This window comes from Trichoplusia ni, chromosome 7 (genome assembly GCF_003590095.1).
Source record: "Trichoplusia ni isolate ovarian cell line Hi5 chromosome 7, tn1, whole genome shotgun sequence".
Taxonomy (NCBI): domain Eukaryota; kingdom Metazoa; phylum Arthropoda; class Insecta; order Lepidoptera; family Noctuidae; genus Trichoplusia; species Trichoplusia ni.
Genome location: NC_039484.1, coordinates 15277101 through 15297931, shown reverse-complemented (window position 1 = coordinate 15297931; position 20831 = coordinate 15277101). Strand labels below are relative to the sequence as shown.

Sequence of the window (20831 nt, the reverse complement as noted above, 5' to 3'; positions counted from 1 at the left end):
GGTTATTTCCGTCACTGAACAATGGGAAGTAAACATACAAAGGCTTATATCTGTTAAAAGGAGGATGATTAGTATAATATGTTACATAAATAATATATGTGACAATATGTAATAAGTATCGACACAAATAAAAATGCTTTGAAAAGAGTATTTAGTTATATTCCGCAAAAAAGAGCAAGTATTGATAAAAACCATGAAAAAAATAAGCTTTTGATGAGTTTTGACCCGTGTTATAAAATCAATACTCTATTTACTTAGTTATTCTATATTGGTAATACCATATTATGCGCCTACCGCACGTGCTATCTTGATGACAGTTTTGCTTGGGCATGGCAGCCCATGGCACCACGGAGGTAGGCAGATTTAAAGATTTGCGTGTACTGCTGAAATGTAAAATGCATGTCATATAATCAGACAAAGTCAGTTTGTGCAATGAATACTGTAGTCAAGTATGAACTGGAAGTCGACGCATTAACATCTGCGTATATAAAAATTCAAAGATTTTATCAAAACCTTACGTACTACGCCATCTAGTCTCAAACTAAGCAAAGCTTGTATTACCAGTAGGTACAAGATAAATCAAATCAAATCAAAAAGTTTTTATTTCAAATAGGCCGTATCTCAGGCACTTTTAAAAAGTTATATTACTGACTCTAGTTGCACGGTTCCAAAGTTTCATTCTTATGGAGAATAACCGGCAAGAAACTCCATAAGTTACTCTTTTCAAAATAAAATTTTACAGTAGCATTTTACATTAATAAGAATGTCTGCAAAAACAGCGTAAATAGAACAATATTTAACAACTGATAAACTTACAATATTTATAAGTAAATAGTTACCTAATTTTCACAAATAAAAACTTAATGTTGCTGCATCTCGCAGCTTTGAAGACATGGATAATATAATAATATATCCTGGGACAACTCACACACGGTTATCTGATCCCAAGCTAAGCAGAGCTTATGTTATGGTAACCAGACAACTGATAAACTTACTTATATATTTCTAAATACATACATATTATAGATAAATTACACCCAGACACCAGAACAAATGATCATGCTCATCACTTGAACTCTCCAATAGCAAGGCTGATGTCAACATACAATGGCATTTGGAGAAACCTCGACTTAGATATCTTTCACGACCACCCCGCGCAACTCTGGCTAAAGTTACATGATTTGATAGTGATAAGTAATTGTTTCCGATGATGTTTTATTATGTTTATTATTATTACTGTACTTTTTTTATTATTATTACTACTTAATATCTTCTACTTTTCAAAGTTGTTTAATTTTACTCCTTTTTATATAGCAGTATTATACCTGTGAATACTGTGAAGACTTTTTTTTTGTAATTGTTGTACACGTCTATAATTGATGTAAACACTAGTTTTAAGATTCGTGTAATGTTTATGTTTATGTTTGTGTTTAAGTTGTTGATGTGCCTATATAAATAGTGATTTATTTACAACATTTGTCCTGGGCGGGAATCGAACCCACGACCTCTGGTATAGCAGTCAGGTTCACTAACCACTAGACCAACAGGCCCGTCTTATATGTTGGTTATACCTGCAAAATCATTACTTTCCTTTAACGAAATCGGATACAACTAGCCTAACAGGATAAATCAAGGGCGCAGCTGCTACCATACCTTTCATAGAAATTGTTCTATCCGTTTGGGTGCGATGAACAAACAATCATAAACACATACTTACTCATATGCTCACTCATTTATAATATTAGTGTGATAACACACAAACATTTGTCTTGGGTGGGAACTAACTACTAGTCTTACGATTGGTAGCCCTCACTGCTATGCTATGCCCAACCTAAGAGACTAGCCTGTTGGTCTAATGACTAGTGTGTGAATCACTTGTCAGTGGTCTTAAAAGTTAAAACCCATTTGGTAAATAGGATTTACTTACAATGGTATTCCAAAACGAAGGCTACCACGAAAGACTAAAACAATTATAACCATAGTCTACGTAAGTAATGATAAACCGTTTTTTTTTATTTTATTTATGGGTACCTTCAAATTCAGTCGAAGAAAAGCAAATGGCGCGCACAATGGTGTTCGCGCCATTTTCATTATTGTTAATTATTTCAGGAAACACGTAGGATCCTGTAATACGGCAGTAAGTTACAGTTAATTAAAATAATGGCCAACTATCATTAATCAACAAAGTAGGACTTGATTTATTGATATCAAAGGACTCTACGTACTTCAGCTTGGCGAAAAAATAGGGTTTCTCAATTTGAGGTAGGATGTTCAAGAAGGTATATAGGTAGGCTAATTATAATTAGGTATTTAAAAATGAGACACTGATATGATAGTACTACTCATCTGGCGCCCTGCCTGTATGTCAGCGATCGTTTAGGATTGTTCATTTTAATCAAACTTAAGCTTGAATGTGTGATACCATTAATACATTTTGAAATGCATTTTTATAATATCCAAATGAAATTTTCATTTGTTTATTCGCTCTTAAAATAAAGCCTATATAATATATTCGACAACTAACGACCTAGCCTCAAAGTAAGCAACACTTGTTTTATGAATACTAGACAGACAATACATTGATAAACAGTCTACATCTATATCTAAATACATGTATGTTATGTTACAGAAAATTATAACGTTCCACAACTTTCACTCAGCGCCATCTAGTTTCAAACTCAACATAGCTTAGCTCATTACAAGTACCAGAAGGCTGATAAACTTATTTATATAATTCTAAATATCTACATAAAATTTACAGATAAATTACACCACGAAACACAACAAATGATTGTGCTCATCTCACAAACATTTGCCAAAAAAAACGAAAATACTGCACTTTATTTTAAAGCAATTTATGTAACATAAGCAAAATTAATATTTTATGCACATTCAATAATGTAATTTATACAACAGTAACTGTCAACCTCTTACGAAAAATTGTAATCCAAGTACTTTTTTTATATCTATCCTATTTAAGAGTACGGCAATTTACATTAAAGTTACATTTGAAGAAAAACCACATTCTGTAACATTGTAACATAAGAATATTTATTATTTCAGGATTTCAAGCAAATGTGATCAGTTTTAAAAACGCCCGCGAAGATATTATCGATTTTGGTATGCCATAGTGTTCAAGTCTATGTCCGCTTTTTTATATTTCTACTGTAGGTACACTACTTTGATTCAAAGGAGTGTGTGTCTGGTTTATTTAAATAAATCATGTATAATTATTATATTTTAAATTATACTTAAAAGCGACCAAAAATATTACAAAACGAGTGATCGCGACTTGATCGCATCCGTTTCGATTTACCAAAAAAAAACAGTTGGTCTATGATTTGATTGTGATTGTGTGATTGGCGCTATTTTGCGTTTTACTTTTATAATATAATAAATGAAACAATATATATTGTGTCATGTATGTGGTACTAGCTTGGTCCTAGTTTATTAAGTGTGTCTTGTGTGCAACCGAAGCCTCAAACAAGGTACGTAACATATTATTTTGTAGCGTTTAGAAAGCAACTTTCTCCTTTCGCTGCTGTCAATTTTGTCGATATGATTTTCATGGGATGTGAAGAATCCAAACCCTCATTTGATATAATATATAATTATGATCAACCTCATGCATAATTATAATTTTCTGATTTTAAATCAGTATTATCTATACCGAAATCGTACAATAAAATAAAAATATTGGAATTGCTAGGGTGATAAACCTGCACGACATGGGTAACGCAGGTAATCTTAACGTAATTGAAAATAATATTTTGAATTTTAATGTTCATGACATAAAATGTGTATAAATTGTTACAACTACGTCAACTACATCAAATGTACGAATAGTATATTTATGATAATAGTTTTTTTTTAAGTGCTTTTATTTGTAGCTATTAATTGGAAAAAATAAAATAAATATTACGAAATTCTAGATGTCAACATTCAACTTATGTTGTTTGAACATGTTATTTTTACATAATGTTTCTCACAATACAATCTCTATTTGATCTTATAAGACTACAAAACAACATCAACATTTGAATAGATCATTCAAATGTATAATTTATTTTCAATTTAAATCTTTAATAGTTGTTATCCCTCATATTTATTAACATTGTCGCATTGGACATTTACCCGTAAGACTGGTATTGTACATGAATCAAAACACAAGTACTATAGCTAGGTTTTCATTAAAGCATAGGTTTGCAGGCATTGTAATGCACTACAAAGCCCTTGTTCTTAATTTGTAATTTATTGTGTAACAATAGTAACTGACAACTATTTTTAAATTTGTTTTATTTACAGATTGTTCAATGGGTTCCTTAATATAAAACCTGCCAGAAAGCTTCACTTGAAGCCATTAGTGTTAGTTGTTATTGAGGAATTGAATGGCTATGTATTATTACGCAAGTAAATTGAATGAAGCTTCATGTAGTGGGTGTAACATTAAAGTTCCCCCTGCGCCCAAAGAGCCGGCCCCTGTGCCACCGCCACCCACCGATCTTGCTCCACTACCTCCTGACCCGGCACTTCTGCATGGCTCCGGGCTTTCTTATTATGATGTAAGTTCTATTGCCTTGTAGTTATATTGTTCAGGTTTCATTAAAGATCATTCACATCCAATTGATGATAGTGCCTTCAGCTTTCTTTAAATATTAGGCATATATTTTTGATAGTGCCTGCTTGTAGTAATATATGTACTTGGATCATTTTAATTTGACAAATCTCTGTCAATTTTTAAATGAATTGACACAAATATTTCAAAATAATTAATAACTGTGTTTTAAAATTACTAGGTTTCCAGTATTGTTTTAGTTAATGCATGGTTATGTTACAGAATGATGATTACTATTCAATGGTGAGAGGTAACAAGTTCATGTCTGAAAACACCTGCAAACATATTGTGATGAATGGTGGTATTAACTTTGTTGGATCTCAAAAGACAGATGGACCACAGGTATATATTAACTGCATCGTAATTGTAATGGATAATATTGTATATTTTACCATATAGCATTAAATCTCTTTGTGTAATGTTTTAGATTTCAACAGTACTGCCATCTGGAGTAAAGACAATAACAGGTCTTCCGTATGTAGGCTGTACAACAGATAAGCCAGATGTTGAGTACAGGGAGGGCCAAATAGTAAGTGCAGCATTGGAAACGCTGGTTGACATGCTCCGACCGGGAGCTAGCAAGTCATTTACATTCACATTCCTACTGTGTTCACGACTATTTGTCAAACCACATGAATTACTGAACAAGCTCTGCAAACGCTACTTCAAAAGCTATGAAAAAATTGTAAGTGATTGTGTATCATAGAAATGCAAAAAATCTTAGATTATAACTTTTATCAGTTGTGATATTGGTTTTACCTATCTTTTTAGGGGAAAAATGAAGTAAAGGATTTAGTGGATAAAGAACTCAATGACATGGTTGCATTAGTAAGAGTCCTAAGTCAGTGGACTGGAATGTTTCCATATGACTTCCGTGATGATAGAGTCATGGCACTTGTCCGCAGTATAACTCAGAGGTAAGCTTGTTGCAGCATCTCCAGAGTTCATTTACGTAGTTTACAGTTAGACACTACTGCCATTTAGTTAAATACCTCATAAGCCAATGGTGAACTTGATCTTTGACTATTCTTTCTTCATCTTATTCTTCATGACCTCTAGATATCGCTGACAAATTGAGTAAAAGATAGCTAGTAATAGCATTCTAAATAATTTATTGTTCAGCATAAAATCTGAAAGCAGTACATGATGAAAAAAAATTCTTGTAATCCATAGATGTGCTGCAGACCACATGGCTTCGGTAAGAGTTGAAATGTCAACCACATTAGAGAAACTACTTGATAAACTAACGGCACTTGAACAATATGAGGAGACTTTGGTTGAACCACCGCAAGTTGCTTCTGTGGATCAGTTGGCTCAGGTAAATGACATGTTTTTACTTATTTTCTATCAGCTCTTGGTTGTTATTTATGACTAGCTATTGCTCGCGACTCTGCCTGCGTGGATATCAGCAAATGCTCCAAATTTTTTTTTATATCATTATAGCTTAGAGGTTTCTGCTATATTTATATAAATTGTGTCACACCACCCTGCATCGCTATCCCCTTCCGCCTTATCAGTATTCTGTTTTAATTTGAAAACTGATAAATTTTAAGACATCCTTTGAAACGGTTTTATGAAAAAGGCAATTGCAACTATTGGCAACTTAAAATTAAGTTGTTAAAAAATTAAACAACTGACGCGATCAAATTTTAAAATACTTAGCGAATAACTAATTGCAATATTAATTAGTTATCATGAAAACGTTTTAGTGAATTAAATATAAAGGATAGTTGATTATATCCGCTGACGCGGACTTTTTGCTTGACTTTTTAAGATACTTCCATAGTATTTTTTCGAAAGAGATTTTTGCGTAACTTTAACCGCTACGCAGCGAACGCAAATAAAGCCTTAAAGCCCTTTTTGTGCTTACTTTGGCCAAAGCGTGATGTTTTCTTTTTAATCTCGTTTTCGTTTTCGTTCTCTTTTCGTAACATATTTAATGTAGTAGCTGATTAAAAGGTCTACATAACCTTCCAACTAGAGACTTCTATTCTGATGTTATTATGCACCTAATGCGAATATGTATGATGAATTGTTAAAACTATCGATGTCGGACTAGCCTAGCTGAAGCGATTGGCGATCAATATGACATGCTGTGCGATTTGATTGGACTTTGATATATAAGTGACATTAAATAGGCATTGCGAGAATAAGTTTTGTGCATGAGCGACTTCACAAATAAAAAAGAAACGTCTAGCTATCACGTTTTACTGTTGTGTAAAAAAACCGTTTACTTTGCTCTAGTACGTGACTGAATTTATTTTTGTAATACGCATGATAACGAATTACAAAAGTAGCTTTGTTCCGTTATTAACTAAAAAAATTTGTTTGCTTGAAAATGAAATGCAATGTTAATAATAATTTTGTTTGTGTTTTTAGGGAGATATACTAACTCTTGGTCTAACGCCTGTCGAATTGGCGAACCAGTTGACTATTGTGGAGCTGCATAGACTTTCGTTTGTTGGCCCCGAAGAATTTGTGCAAACATTTGCGCCAACTCAACCGCAGCAATCAAGCTCATCTTGCGGCAAACCTTCCATTAATTTACATCACATAGACACTAAAAGCACGCGGAATTTGGAAGCATATGCCGATTGGTTCAATAGACTCAGCTATTTAGTGGCCACCGACATTCTGAAGGTAAAGTCTGACATTTTTTTATTTTAAAAATATCATAAAAGTATGTTCAAGGTTTCTCAAATATCTTGTGTATATTCTACAGGCTGCGAAAAGCAAATACCGCGCTCGTGTCATTGAACAATGGGTGATGACAGCCAGAGAATGCTTCAACCTCGGAAACTTCAACTCACTTATGGCTATCATCAGCGCATTGAACATGTCGCCAGTGTCGAGACTTAAGAAGACGGTAAATATTATTTGCAAAGTGACAGAAATATGTTTTGTGGTTGGGTGATTCTCAGGAAAAAAAAACATAAGTTAAAAACGTTCTTATCCTCACTAAATGTTAACCATTTAAGTAACTGTGGTGTTTAATTGTATTTATTCTTACTTAATCTATTAATAGCCGTCGTGCTTTACGACGACTTGATTAAACAATTTGCAGTGTTAAAATAGTGGTGAGGATAATGACATCCGCAATTTGTGTTACTTTTTTCCTGAGAATCACCCTGGTGCTAATACTATTACATGTATTATTAACTCTTTGCAGTGGAGTCGAACTTCAGCTGTCTGTGGCCAACAATTGCGGCAGCTGGAACTTTGCGTAGAACCAAGTGGAAATCATGCAAGGTACAGAGTTATTCATTAACAGAAGAAGTTCGTTTGATAGACAGTTGTTTCTTATTGAATATGTGATGTTACCTCTAAATTAAAGTATAAATCTATCATTGTAATGAATCTATTACTCTTTGCATGCAGATACCGTGCAGCGTTGGCAGCCGCCCCCACCGAAACAGCTGTACCATTGCTTTCTGTCACCTGCCGGGATCTTCACTTCGCCAATCAAGGCTCTCCGTCAAAGTAAGTGTACAAAAAATGTATATCAGGTACTTTTAAATATTAGGAGCTGTCGTAGTCTTCTTAATATAATAATCATCTCAATATTTCTGATATATAAAAAAAGCTCTCGCGTATGCGCGACCTGTAAATTGGAAAAAAGACGCATCAGTGCACTTCAATCTGCTGTTGTATGAAGCAGAGAAGATGTTGAATAATTGTTTCACATGTATTTCTTGTCATTGTATAATTACAATTTCTAAATAAAACTGTTTACACAAAACATTTTCTCACAAAAGTAATTATTTCTTACATGATACGTGGTAATTGCTGATAGTTTTAAATATAATTATCGTATTTATAGGTTACCGGGAAATCGCGTGAATTTCGAGAAATGTACGCTTCTAAGTCGTCACGTTAGCAACCAGCTCGCCAGTCGCCGTCTCACAAGCGAAGAAAGTCCGTCTAACTCCCACCCGACGCCGCATCTGCTTGTGTGGCGGTTTCTCAATGACAGACCCACTCTCACTGAGATCGGTACGTAAACAACAAATGAAGTAATATGCAGTTCAATTTCAAAGCTTATACGTTCGAAATAAGCTTCAAAATCAGTAAATCAGACGACCGGGCATGTCAAAAAGTACTAATGTGCTCCTTTTCAATGTGCTTACCAACTTTTTAGAATAATTGTGAAGATCTTTTGAAACAAAATACTATTTCTACATAATATATCTATTTTTCTTGTATTAAGTTCAATAATAAAATAATTATTCTTTCAGCTCTGGAGATCATATCGTTTGAAAGAGAACCTCCCGTCGACCACCAGGAGAAGGAACGTCTAAAACGTTTGCGAGGCGCAAGTTAAATTGTAAACGACTACCATCTCGTCTCTGCGGTTCAAGATCCCCGCTACATTCTAACCAGTGATGGTGACGCCCATCCGGCGTTGTGATGTGTTCTTATCTAAAACTCTTTAATTGCATTGTACAAAATCTCTAAACTCGAAGAACAAGGTAGGTTTGTACCTTTTTTCACGTACTTAAAGAACACAACTCTAAAATCTTTGCATACAAGTAAGTCAGGCAACTAAAGTATTATTTATCTTTTTCTACACACAATTGACACGGGATTGTCTTTACACAACCTGGTTTAATTAAACAGTAAAGTAGCAGCTATAACAATATTAATTAAAGCTAAGCGACATTAATATATGTAAGACACATTTTAGACTTGTATTATTATTTATTAAATAACCGACCAACGATAGTCATATCAACAAACTGCTCAATTTTTTTAATCCATTTTAATTTTACGGTTAGCTGCCTTGAAAGTATTCTGGTTAACTCTTAATATTAATTCCTGACTTGTATTGAGTGTATTATGTGTGATTATACGAGTTTGGATAATCGTCATTCATGTTAATGCATTAAGTGTATATCACTCGTGGAAAAAATGTTGTAAATGTAACTATGGAATTTACTATATTATTGACTTTAAATATTGAAATACGTGTGATTTTCAAATCATTTCCATGACGTTTTATCTTGATTGATGAGGCCATTAAAATCCAAGTTCCTTACGCATCAGTATTTAGCTACCTGTTAAATCTCGCCATTATGATGAATCTCGTAATGTAAGTACTTAATATTTATTTTTTACTATTTGCATTCTGAAAATTGATCTCATTTGTGATTGAATTTATATTGTGTGTAATTTGTGTTCCAGTGTTTAAACGTGTATTCGAATGTGTATATGTGTGACGGATAATATTTAAATTTATGGCGTAGAACTATGCATTTATTGTGCATTATTAGATCTTTTTTGTATTTGCACTTGTTCCTTTTTATTGTCTATCAATAAAGGAACAAACTGACAGTAGCATATTATTTATGTTTACTTGATTATTTAGGATAATAATTACATTATATTCTAAAGCATTAGTTTTGGTGTTTAACTATAAATAAATGTTTACTTGTCCGTTATAATTAAATAAATGTCTACTTAAAGTCTTGATCCCAAGTTAACTGAATTATATAGTCAGCAAGGGTATAGCTCTAATAAAAATATTTGAAACAAAAATATTCTATTACGCATCTATGTGTTACGTATGTAGTGAATATATACCTTATTAAATGTATGTGTTATTTCGCATATATAGCATTAGTATTACGACACAATAATCATAATCCTTAGTTATAATTTATGAAAACAAATGTGTTCATGGTTACACCTTTAAGTAACATTTGTACTTAAATCGTTATGTAATACTCATTTAAAATATTATTTGTATTTCCTAGACCTTTTCAGCATTTGATTATGTACAAACATTAGTTGCCATGTTAGTGTTAGAACTAGCTTTTGATTCTTTTTACAGCCCTTTGCGTATTCTTCTTAATAGCATGAAGTTTTACCCGTAAGTTCAAACTTAATTCTAATTTTCACTGATTATAGATATACTAAATAAATAGATTATAAATTCAATTCGTTCACTACTAAGGAAAAAAGAAACTATTTTTTAAAATAACTTATTAAAATATTCCTATTTATTTTTCTTTAGAATAACTTTTACCTTACTGTGGTTGCATAATTATGTTATGACCTTTTTAGATCGACCTTTGTGATTTGGAAGCGATCAAACATCAGTATTGGCTTTTGCTTTAATTATATTTATACTTCAACATTCGGTCCAATTTTTACAGTCAGCGATCAAAACAAAACAACTACGTTATAACGAACAAAATTATATTGTGCAAACAATATGGCATTTAATATTTATCAAAAGTTCTTCCTCAAGCGATTCAAAAGCATATATTTTTCTTCGTTCGTTTGCTGCAACAGCCTTTCACTTTAAGTAGTTCAAATAGAGTGTCGCTGAGTGTCGCTCATTTTTATGTTTTTAGCTTCTATTTTAAACAGTATCATGATCGAAACTCATAGTGAAAATATCTCAGTACAACTTTTTGACAAGTCTGATTGTGCATTATTTAGTTATTATATACCTTTTTTTGAGCTGCTATTTGTTTTTCTAGTACTGCATGTGTAAAACTGATTTTTTTTTAGGTAAACTATATTATATCATAGTTAGTTTTTAAACTGTCCTGGTTATTTATTTTTGTCCCCATAGTAAATTGTTGTTATTACGTAAATCTCTATTTTTGGTATTTTTGAACTGTCATTCAATACATAAAATATATTTACCCTGTGATACGTGATCTTATCATACCTGTATTTTACATTCCTTTAATTTATATTCAGCGTAACATGATTCATTGTAATCTACACATACATACTTGTACTAAATACATGTATGAGCAGGTTATAATACTAATAATATTTAATACTTATAGAAATGTATGTAGTTTTCAAGTTATCTGTTTAAAATATACTTGTTACTATCGTAAATTATCTAAATGTCACAAATTCTAAAATTATAAATTAAACCGTAAGATAAAAGTATTTAAGAAATAAAATGTCATCATTGTAATAAAGCACAATGTGGTTTAATTACACTTACCTAAACATAAGTAATCTGTGCCAATACATGTGAAGGGGAAAGTTCACCACTTGTTAAGCTTATATTATTAGATCTTTAAAGGAAACTGGTTGGAGTAAGGACCATCAACCGTGGTAGCTTAATCCAAAATTGCTTTGGTTATGATTTAAACAGCGACTACGATACTTTGATCAGGTTTATTTTCCATTAGTCTATTATTAATTATCAAAGTACAATACTATAAAAAATTAATATTAATTTATGTATTATGTATAAGTTGCTATATTCGTTACATCCATACAATACCACTAAACTCCACACTGATTTCACATGTTACCAGCATAAACCGATTACAACTAAAGACCATCATATTCAATTTCTATCCTCGAAGCATAAAACAGTCTTTAAATCTAGGAAAAACTTGATTATGCCTGAAATCGGGAAACGTCGTACACAATCATTTTCTGTACAATTATAACTATTAGTTTACAAATGAAAGTATTTAACAGATTTTCGTTATCATGACTAATTACACCTCATGGGCGTTCCATCCGGATTAGTCGGCATCTTGGGTTTGCAGACTTTCTTCTTTCCCTCTGCGCTGCTAACCATAGTGCATGTAAATGTAAAATAACCACAAGATGAGGATTTTGTGAAATAAGTGTGTGAGTATTGTTTTCGGATATTATTTTCACCATCGAGGGCTCGCGTGACCGACTTGGATACTGACACATACCTATTATTGTCATCGGGTTTAGCATTATACAGAGATCTTAAATTTTTAGGGTTTACGTTTCTACCGTACGTGGGATATTTATATTTCACTCTACCACTTCCCGGTGTAAGCGATACGGTTTGAGCTTGCGAAGGTGATTCCTTAGAGCCCACAACATATGTTTTATCTTTAGACGCAACGGATTTAACACTGCCAGTAAATCCTATTGGAATTGTATAGCCACCTGTACCAGGTACTCGTTCTCCAGGTTGATAGATTTTACTTTCATCCGGGCGTTCAGAATTTCTTTGGGTTATCTCTGCATCGTGGTCTGTCAATGAACCTAATACAATATGTTGTGTATTGCCACCAGTGGTCTGCCTTACTTCCAGGCCCTTCCGTTTTTGGCTCTGAAGGGACTGGTGGGTTGCTTCAGAATCGCGCGAGAATTCATGATAGTTCGAATTAATATAGCCTTGCTCGGTTTCAGTTGGATCATTTCCTTCAGGTCCAAAGCCATCGTCAACGTCATAATCATCAGGTGGGTTATCATCTTTGTCTGTCGCGTATTCGTATTCTTCGTTATTGTTGTTGTATGTGGTTTGGAATGACCGCCTACTTTCTACAGGTGGAGAACGAGTTGGAACTAATGATGGATCGTTTGCTTCTGTATGATGATCAGAATGCTTATGAATACCGTACGGAACGTCAATTGTTTCGTCTTTGTTTAATTCTGTCACAACGTCAGCTTCGAATGGGACCTCAGTCGTTGGGGATTCCGTTTGAGATAGTGCGGGGAAATCATTAAATTTTTCCGTAGTGTAATTATTATCTTCTTCAACATTTACATTTTTATTGTTTTCATCATAAACATCGATTTTGTCAAAAGATAATCTATTAGGGAATACTGCATCTTTGTCTAAACTGGCTCCAGCCTGCGCAGCGCCATTGTATGTTATTCCATATTTAAATGTGCCGTGTAGTTGGGACTGTGACATACCGGTTCGGCCGCTAGACTGAGCTGAAGCAACGCCACCACCAACAAATGGAGTTTTCTGTGAATCATGTGATTTATCCCCTTCTTTATAAGGTGTAAAGCCTATTTGAGCTTGGGAAGAAGTGCTCCCAGGTCCCCGGGCTTGTGCATCAGCCATACCTCCTTTGACACTGCCTTGTACTTGTGAATTGGACGAGTGTAGGGTTCCTTCACTCTGTGATCCTGTTAAAACTGATCCAGTCTCTGAGCCCAGTTTAACATTAGCTTGCGATTTGTTGTTTCTTCCACTGCCTTGAGCGGTACTAGACGCGCCTTTTTTGTCTCCAGTTACCTCGCTGTTTGCTGCTTTGTTTTCACCAGTGATTTCAGCCTGCGCTGAAAATGATCCACTACCGGTGTATGTTCCGTGCACATGAGTTTGAGCACGACCTTTGTCATTTCCGCCTTTAGATGATGCCGAGGCCACTGTTCCATTAGCAGCTTGGTTTACACTTGCTTCAGCTTCAGAGTCATCGCCATCGGCAATTGAATTAGGATCTATGACATTTTGGGGTACACCTAGAAAAAAACATTACTTAAGGTTGCAGTCAGAATAAAATAATTGTTGAAAATAGTCTGATAAAGCGGTCAGCCTACAGGGTAACAACTTAGATCAATTCAAAAAGAATCTTGAAGAATGAGGATTCATGTTATGCATTGTTTTTGATTGAATAAAATTTGTTCATTATGTTCTAATAGGGAAATGGGTAAATAAGAATTTCAAAACATTAGGTTAAGTGATGAAGGGATAAGAGCTTACTTACCATTCTGATTACCTCCTGGGCCCTGAAATTTTAAAAGAAAACCTTATCAGTTTTTGTTTTTTTTCTCCTTATTCGTGAAAACAATGATTTGTTTAGTTTTTGCTAGTTTTTTTCTTTTCAACACCTAAAAACTTTTTTCGATAATTACTTGTTCTAGCTTGTATAACATGGTTTACATAAGTAAAAACTACTGCTTAGACTCACCGCTAAATTATCCGTTCCTCCCGGACCCATTTGTTCACCATAGGGATTGTATCCATTCGGATACTGTGCCCCAATTCCTTGATTTGGACCAAACTGTCCTCCAGGTCCCTGGCCCCCAGTACTGGGCCCGCCTACTCCGCCAGGATACTGTCCTCCAACTCCAGGGCCATATTGCCCTCCAGGACCTGCTCCTCCCGTTACTCCAGGACCGGTTGCACCTCCAACTCCGGGGCCATATATCCCTCCAGGACCTGCTCCTCCCGTTGTTCCAGGACCGGTTCCACCTCCAACTCCGGGGCCATATTGTCCTCCAGGACCTGCTCCTCCCGTTGCTCCAGGGCCGCTACCACCACCAAGTCCGGGGCCATATTGCCCTCCAGGACCTGCTCCACCCGTTGCTCCAGGACCGGTTCCACCTCCAACTCCGGGGCTATATTGCCCTCCAGGACCTGCTCCTCCCGTTGCTCCAGGGCCGGTACCACCACCCACTCCGGGGCCATATTGCCCTCCAGGTCCTGCTCCACCCGTTGCTCCAGGACCAGTCCCACCACCTACTCCGGGGCCATATAGTCCGCCTGTACCAGGTCCACCACTAGCCCCAGGAACATATTGTCCTCCTGTGGCTCCAGGGCCATATTGCCCCCCAGGACCGACCACACCTCCAACGCCAGGGCCACCATATTGACCGCCAGTACCGGGTCCGGTTCCAGTTCCTGGGCCATATTGCCCTCCAACACCTGATCCACCTGTAGCTCCAGGACCAGTACCGCCTCCACCTCCAGGGCCATATTGTCCACCAGGACCAGTCCCACCACCAACGCCATTTCCAAATGGCCCGCCTGTACCAGGGCCGCCGCCAACTCCAGGGCCATATTGAGCTCCAGGACTTAATCCTCCTGTAGCCCCAGGTCCGGTCCCGCCTCCACCTCCAGAGCCATATTGTCCTTCAGGACCGATCCCACCTCCAGTGCCATGTTGTCCATATTGCCCGCCAGTACCAGGTCCGCCGCCAACTCCAGGGCCATATTGCGCTCCAGGTCCGACTCCAGCCCCAACGCCATGTCCATATTGCCCGCCAGTACCGGGTCCTCCAACAACACCGGGGGTATATTGTCCTCCGGGTCCCTGGCCGCCCACTGTTCCCGGCCCGTATTGTCCCCCAGTACCGAGGGGTACTCGAGGACCAGTTGTGCCCCCGACTCCGGGGCCAGTTCCACCTACGACGCCGCCAGGACCATATTGTTCTCCAACTCCCGGGCCGTACTGTCCTCCTGGGCCGTGCCCGCCAGTTGTTCCAGGACCAAATTGACCTCCAGGGCCGCTTCCGCCTCCACCTCCAGGTCCGTATTGTCCTCCAGAACCTGGACCACCAGTTGTTCCGGGATCGTATTGAGAGCCAGAGCCAGTTCCGCCTCCACCTCCCGGTACATATTGTCCTCCGGTACCTGAACCACTTACTCCTGGGACAAATTGCCCTACAGAACCGGGGCCGCCACCAACTCCGGGACTATATTGTCCTCTAGGAACGGTTCCACCTCCACCGCCTGACCCGCCTCCAACACCAGGCGCATATTGCCCTCCAGGTGCTTGACCACCGTCTGTTCCCGGGCCATATTGTCCCAAACCGCCGGGTCCGCCTCCAACTCCGGGAGCGTATTGTCCTCCAGGGCCCTGGCCTCCTACTGTACCTGGGCCGTATTGTACCCCAGTAATGGGACCACCACTAATTCCAGGACTATATTGCCCTCCTGTGCCTTGACCGCCTGATTGTCCGGGGCCATAATTCGCACCTGTTCCTCCTCCGGCAGCAAATTGCCCTCCAGGTCCCTGGCCACCTGATGTTCCAGGACCATATTTACCACTAGTGCCTGTTCCTGGACCTTGGACGCCAACTCCAGGGCCATATTGGCCCGCGTCTGAACTGCCAGTATGGCCCGGAACGTTTTGGTTTGCTAGCGTTCCAGGTGGCCTGTAACCATTCGTTGGACTAGCTACACAGCAGTAGTAGTTCAGACCATCAGCTCCTCTAAATGAACCTGACATTATAGGCCAATTTGAACCACCTGGAAATCCGAATTGATTGCCACCCTGATTGGGATATATTCCTGTGCTTACAGGATTACTATTTTCACCGTACTGCCCTCCTCCATTTTGGGGTTGTCTTAGAGAACCAGGTGGCATATTGCCGCCACCAGTCGTTCCCCCTGGGCTTGGATTATATCCATTTCCTTGACTTCCCGGTACGTTACCGCCTGCGTTAGTTCCACCGGGTCCTAAATTGTATCCATTTCCTTGATTTCCCGGTACGTTACCACCTCCGTGGGTTCCACCTGGGCCTAAATTGTATCCATTTCCTTGACTTCCCGGTACGTTACCACCTCCGTGGGTTCCACCTGGACCTAAATTGTATCCACTTCCTTGATTTCCCGGTAAGTTACCACCTCCGTTAGTTCCCCCTGGGCCTAGATTATATCCACTTCCTTGATTTCCCGGTACGTTACCGCCTGCGCTAGTTCCACCTGGGCCTAAATTGTATCCATTTCCTTGATTTCCTGGTACTTTACCACCTCCGTGGGTTCCACCCGGGCCTAAATTGTATCCATTTCCTTGACTTCCCGGTACGTTACCACCTCCGTGGGTTCCACCTGGGCCTATATTGTATCCATTTCCTTGACTCCCCGGTACGTTACCACCTCCGTGGGTTCCACCTGGGCCTAAATTGTATCCATTTCCTTGACTTCCCGGTACGTTACCACCTCCGTGGGTTCCACCTGGGCCTATATTGTATCCATTTCCTTGACTTCCCGGTACGTTACCACCTCCGTGGGTTCCACCTGGGCCTAAATTGTATCCACTTCCCGGTACGTTACCGCCTGCGTTAGTTCCACCTGGGCCTAAATTGTATCCATTTCCTTGACTTCCCGGTACGTTACCACCTCCGTGGGTTCCACCTGGGCCTAAATTGTATCCACTTCCCGGTACGTTACCGCCTGCGTTAGTTCCACCTGGGCCTAAATTGTATCCATTTCCTTGACTTCCCGGTACGTTACCACCGCCGTGGGTTCCACCTGGGCTTAAATTGTATCCACTTCCTTGATTTCCCGGTACGTTACCACCTCCGTTAGTTCCCCCTGGGCCTAGATTATATCCACTTCCTTGATTTCCCGGTACGTTACCGCCTGCGTTAGTTCCACCTGGGCCTAAATTGTATCCATTTCCTTGATTTCCCGGATAAGCACCCATGTTATTGGTGCCTCCTTGTCCGCCTTTATTATCACCATTAGGCCCTCCGTACTGGTTATAATTGTATGGAGGGCTCATTCCGTTGGGTCCGGTCGCTCCATTTTTTCCAACTTGCGATGGAACGGAAAACTGTGTACCTCCTTGAGTCCCGTCCCTACCTGGTCCATAAACGCCGTTGACACCAGGTTGGCCAAAACGACCACCGTAATCATTTCCAGCTTGCCCTCGCTGGTTAGGATCTGCGTAGCCTCCATTTTTGTTATCGTTTAACTGACCAGGACCATCAACACCACCAATTACACCCGGTACATTTGAATAACCATTACTTCCTGGTAAACCGCCTTGATGCGATCTGAAATGAATTTTAATTGATGAACAAAATGAAATGAAATCTTTCTGATGTTTATTTCCAATATTTGTTGTGATTAGATTTTTTTCGGTAATGTCATATATTTATATTAATGTTCTTTAAGTACATACATTGCACCTGGTGGGCGTTTTAAGCTTTCTGCTCCTAAATCAGATCGACCTAGACAGTCGTCACAGTTCGGGTCATACATTGACTGACTCTGGGCTTGTCCCATGCCGCTGTTGCCAGCTAAAAATAAATCAAACCATTATTTCTTAAGTTAAGTTATCCACTTGGAAAACTACATGAAAAGAAAAAGTCTTCCACGGTGACGGAGACAGGTCGAAAGCGGCACGTATTTGAAATGCGAGAGTAAGTGATTTGGCTCGCTCATCAACAATATCATTTTAATGTTTCAATTTTGTTACACGCACTTTAAAGTTAAATAAAAAATATCTAAGATTATTCACTTACTAACGGTGGCTCTAGATGAATCGGCAGCGGAATGAGCTTCAGCTTTCCCTTCATCTTTGCCAGTTCCACGGTCTATGGCTAAATATTGCGACTGAGTCTGCCCCCTGTATCGACCGCGAGGAGAGTAAGACGCATCGCGACGCACACGATAGAACCCTTCCAAAATCTTTTCTAGTGTAGTCTCATTTATTGCCCGTACATTCACCGTGTTAAGGGACTTACAGAATATATTCCTCTTAGATTTGTCACCAAGAGAGGTAACCTGATAAAAAAAAACATATTTACAACTCATTGAATGTAAGATTGCCTTGACATATTATAACGTTTTCTTTGTTCCAATTACGATAATGTAATTGTGAAACATAGGCCAAGGAAACATGGGCAACCTTGACAAAAGAACTTATCTCCTAATACATGCGTGATAAAAAATACCTACTGAGAACACAAATCTAATTTTAATAATAAATTAACAGTCATATCATTTACTATATTTTAACTTGAGAATAAGAATAAAGCCTGGCAAAGAATTTGAACGTTACAGTCAAACACTTTTAGTAAAACTATTGTCGACCATCTACATCCCTTTTATACTAAATTTGAATTATTGAGCAAGGGTTAAAAACAATGAAATTGTTCACGGCGTGCAGCAAAAAAAATGGTAGTTATACCAAATTACAATTTCTATTAATATCGGTTAATATTAATATAATTATATTCTATTAATATTAATATAATTATATTAATATCTTCTATTAATTCTCGGAATGATCAGCTTAAACGCTAATACCATATTTTATTATGCACTAGAGCATACTTTTTTAATTTGGTAGTAAGTAGCTATTACACGGGAATCAGGGGCGCAATTCAAACATAGCGTCATTTAGGTCTGTCATTCCTTATCACCGTGCTTTTTGTCATTTTATTGACCTATATCAATTTAATCAACTTGGTAAAAAGTAGAAATCCTGAATGTCTGAAAAATTACATTTCGCTTTGCTACGCAGACGACCGAACCTTGATCCTATTGAACCTTCTTTTATTAATCTAAATTATTATTTCCCGTTTGGGTAGAATATATGTAGATAGTTAATTGTTTGTTACAGTTCCTATAATATAAACAAACACCGTTTAAATATTAACTGGGTCACAGTGGGGCATCGATCACTTTCGTCGCCTGTAGCTATTATTTATATTAATGACATCAATTACAATAAGATTTATTATCTAAACAGACAGAGCAGACACTACTCATACTTTAGATATTCAAACATCAAAATTATAAGAATGGATCGCAAATAAACAAGGAAATATCGCATAGCGTTGACTCGAATGTAAAAGGGATTTTTATGCATATTGATATTCGCAAAGCATGTTAAGGATATCAACTAGATTTGAAATGAACCGAAACAAGTACCAATAAATAGAATGTGCGTATATGTTACCGTAATATTCCTCCCCTTTCCTGGATGCGGCTTCGAGCTACTGAAGAAGCAACGGTTGTCAAGATCCAAATTAAGCTTTCTCGCGGCGCCAACATCTTTTTTGAACTCAGTTTTCAAAATTAGACACCGGTGGGATTTAAAATCTTTACACACAATGTACTGCTGCAAAAAACGTTTTATTTTAAAATGGCTTAATTTAAAGATTTAAAAAATCACGAATAAGAGTCAAAATTATGGGTCGTTGTTTTGCCTTCAAAATTGTATAAGATATAAAACACTGGTTAGTAAAATATAAGTAAAATTGTATCTTACTTGTGCCGACACTGCGGCAGATGTTGAAATAAAGAACGCAAACAGAAGAAAAGCGGCAACGACAGCGGTAGCGGCCGCGGGCCGCGGTAGGGCTAGCAGCGCGACTCGACGCATGCCGATGCGGTGGTGCGCGCCGACTCTCTGCCGCTGAGCCGCCGTCGCAGGCGCACTGTCCGCCATCTGACCCTTGCCCCAACTCACAACCCGCACTAGATATAAGTTCACCCACCTAATTTCGGCGATAGCTGACGATAGCGATTTGCCACACTTAAAATTCAACATTGAGGAAGTACGAATCTTGAAAGAGAGATAATGATATTATACAACCCAATTACAATCAAGCGCGTACATCATTTTTTTCACGTTTGCGCACATTCTGTGCGTGCTATCCAAGTATCGAAATCTGATATACCTAGTCCACAAAAGAATAAAAAAGTTTGTTGAAAAGTGGATACCGTTTTCTGTAGTTGCATATATCTTCCCTTATATAGGTATGTACTTCTTACCCCTTGAAACAAATCTCAACTTGCGGATACATTTTTTATCAGTTCTGACGCAATTAATTTAGTTAATCAGCGTCAATGATTATACTCGTTTTATTTGTATATTCCTAACAAGTTTCTTGTAATGATGTAGAAACTTAATATGTTACTTCTTCTTAATTAACGGATACTACAACAAATTTGTAACGTGATCGTATCCGTAACTTAAACATAAATAACTAAGTA

At 37.7% G+C, this 20831-nt stretch overlaps 2 protein-coding genes across 2 annotated transcripts; one reads left to right on the top strand and one right to left on the bottom strand.

Annotated features, from left to right (window-relative positions):
* The first annotated feature begins 3316 nt into the window (after nt 1–3316).
* LOC113495650 (ras-GEF domain-containing family member 1B-like) lies at nt 3317–9298 on the top strand. Its single transcript, XM_026874494.1, has 12 exons — nt 3317–3488; nt 4306–4562; nt 4838–4957; nt 5043–5300; nt 5387–5532; nt 5789–5933; nt 6995–7255; nt 7338–7481; nt 7785–7864; nt 7994–8095; nt 8436–8608; nt 8851–9298. Exons 2-12 carry the CDS (start codon nt 4389–4391, stop codon nt 8934–8936), a joined length of 1689 nt encoding a protein of 562 aa, XP_026730295.1. The 5' UTR covers nt 3317–3488; nt 4306–4388; the 3' UTR covers nt 8937–9298.
* Nucleotides 9299–11742: 2444 nt separating this feature from the next.
* Nucleotides 11743–20445, bottom strand: LOC113495926 (uncharacterized PE-PGRS family protein PE_PGRS54-like). The gene is made up of 6 exons (XM_026874926.1): nt 20104–20445; nt 19792–19953; nt 18350–18611; nt 18007–18124; nt 14238–17878; nt 11743–13840 (listed from the first exon to the last, which is right to left on the bottom strand). Exons 1-6 carry the CDS (start codon nt 20281–20283, stop codon nt 12090–12092), a joined length of 6114 nt encoding a protein of 2037 aa, XP_026730727.1. The 5' UTR covers nt 20284–20445; the 3' UTR covers nt 11743–12089.
* Nucleotides 20446–20831: the final 386 nt, after the last annotated feature.

What these genes read in the sequence shown, in the direction of transcription:
- LOC113495650 (XM_026874494.1), top strand. Translation starts at nt 4,389, where the DNA reads ATGGCTATGTATTATTACGCAAGTAAATTGAATGAAGCTTCATGTAGT. An exon ending in TCAAAAGCTATGAAAAAATT is followed by an intron (nt 5,301 to 5,386) that starts GTAAGTGATTGT and finishes CTATCTTTTTAG; the next exon opens with GGGAAAAATGAAGTAAAGGA. An exon ending in CCAAGTGGAAATCATGCAAG is followed by an intron (nt 7,865 to 7,993) that starts GTACAGAGTTAT and finishes CTTTGCATGCAG; the next exon opens with ATACCGTGCAGCGTTGGCAG.
- LOC113495926 (XM_026874926.1), bottom strand. Translation starts at nt 20,283, where the DNA reads ATGGCGGACAGTGCGCCTGCGACGGCGGCTCAGCGGCAGAGAGTCGGC. An exon ending in GAAAGGGGAGGAATATTACG is followed by an intron (nt 18,612 to 19,791) that starts GTAACATATACG and finishes TTTTTTTATCAG; the next exon opens with GTTACCTCTCTTGGTGACAA. An exon ending in AAACGCCCACCAGGTGCAAT is followed by an intron (nt 17,879 to 18,006) that starts GTATGTACTTAA and finishes AATTCATTTCAG; the next exon opens with ATCGCATCAAGGCGGTTTAC.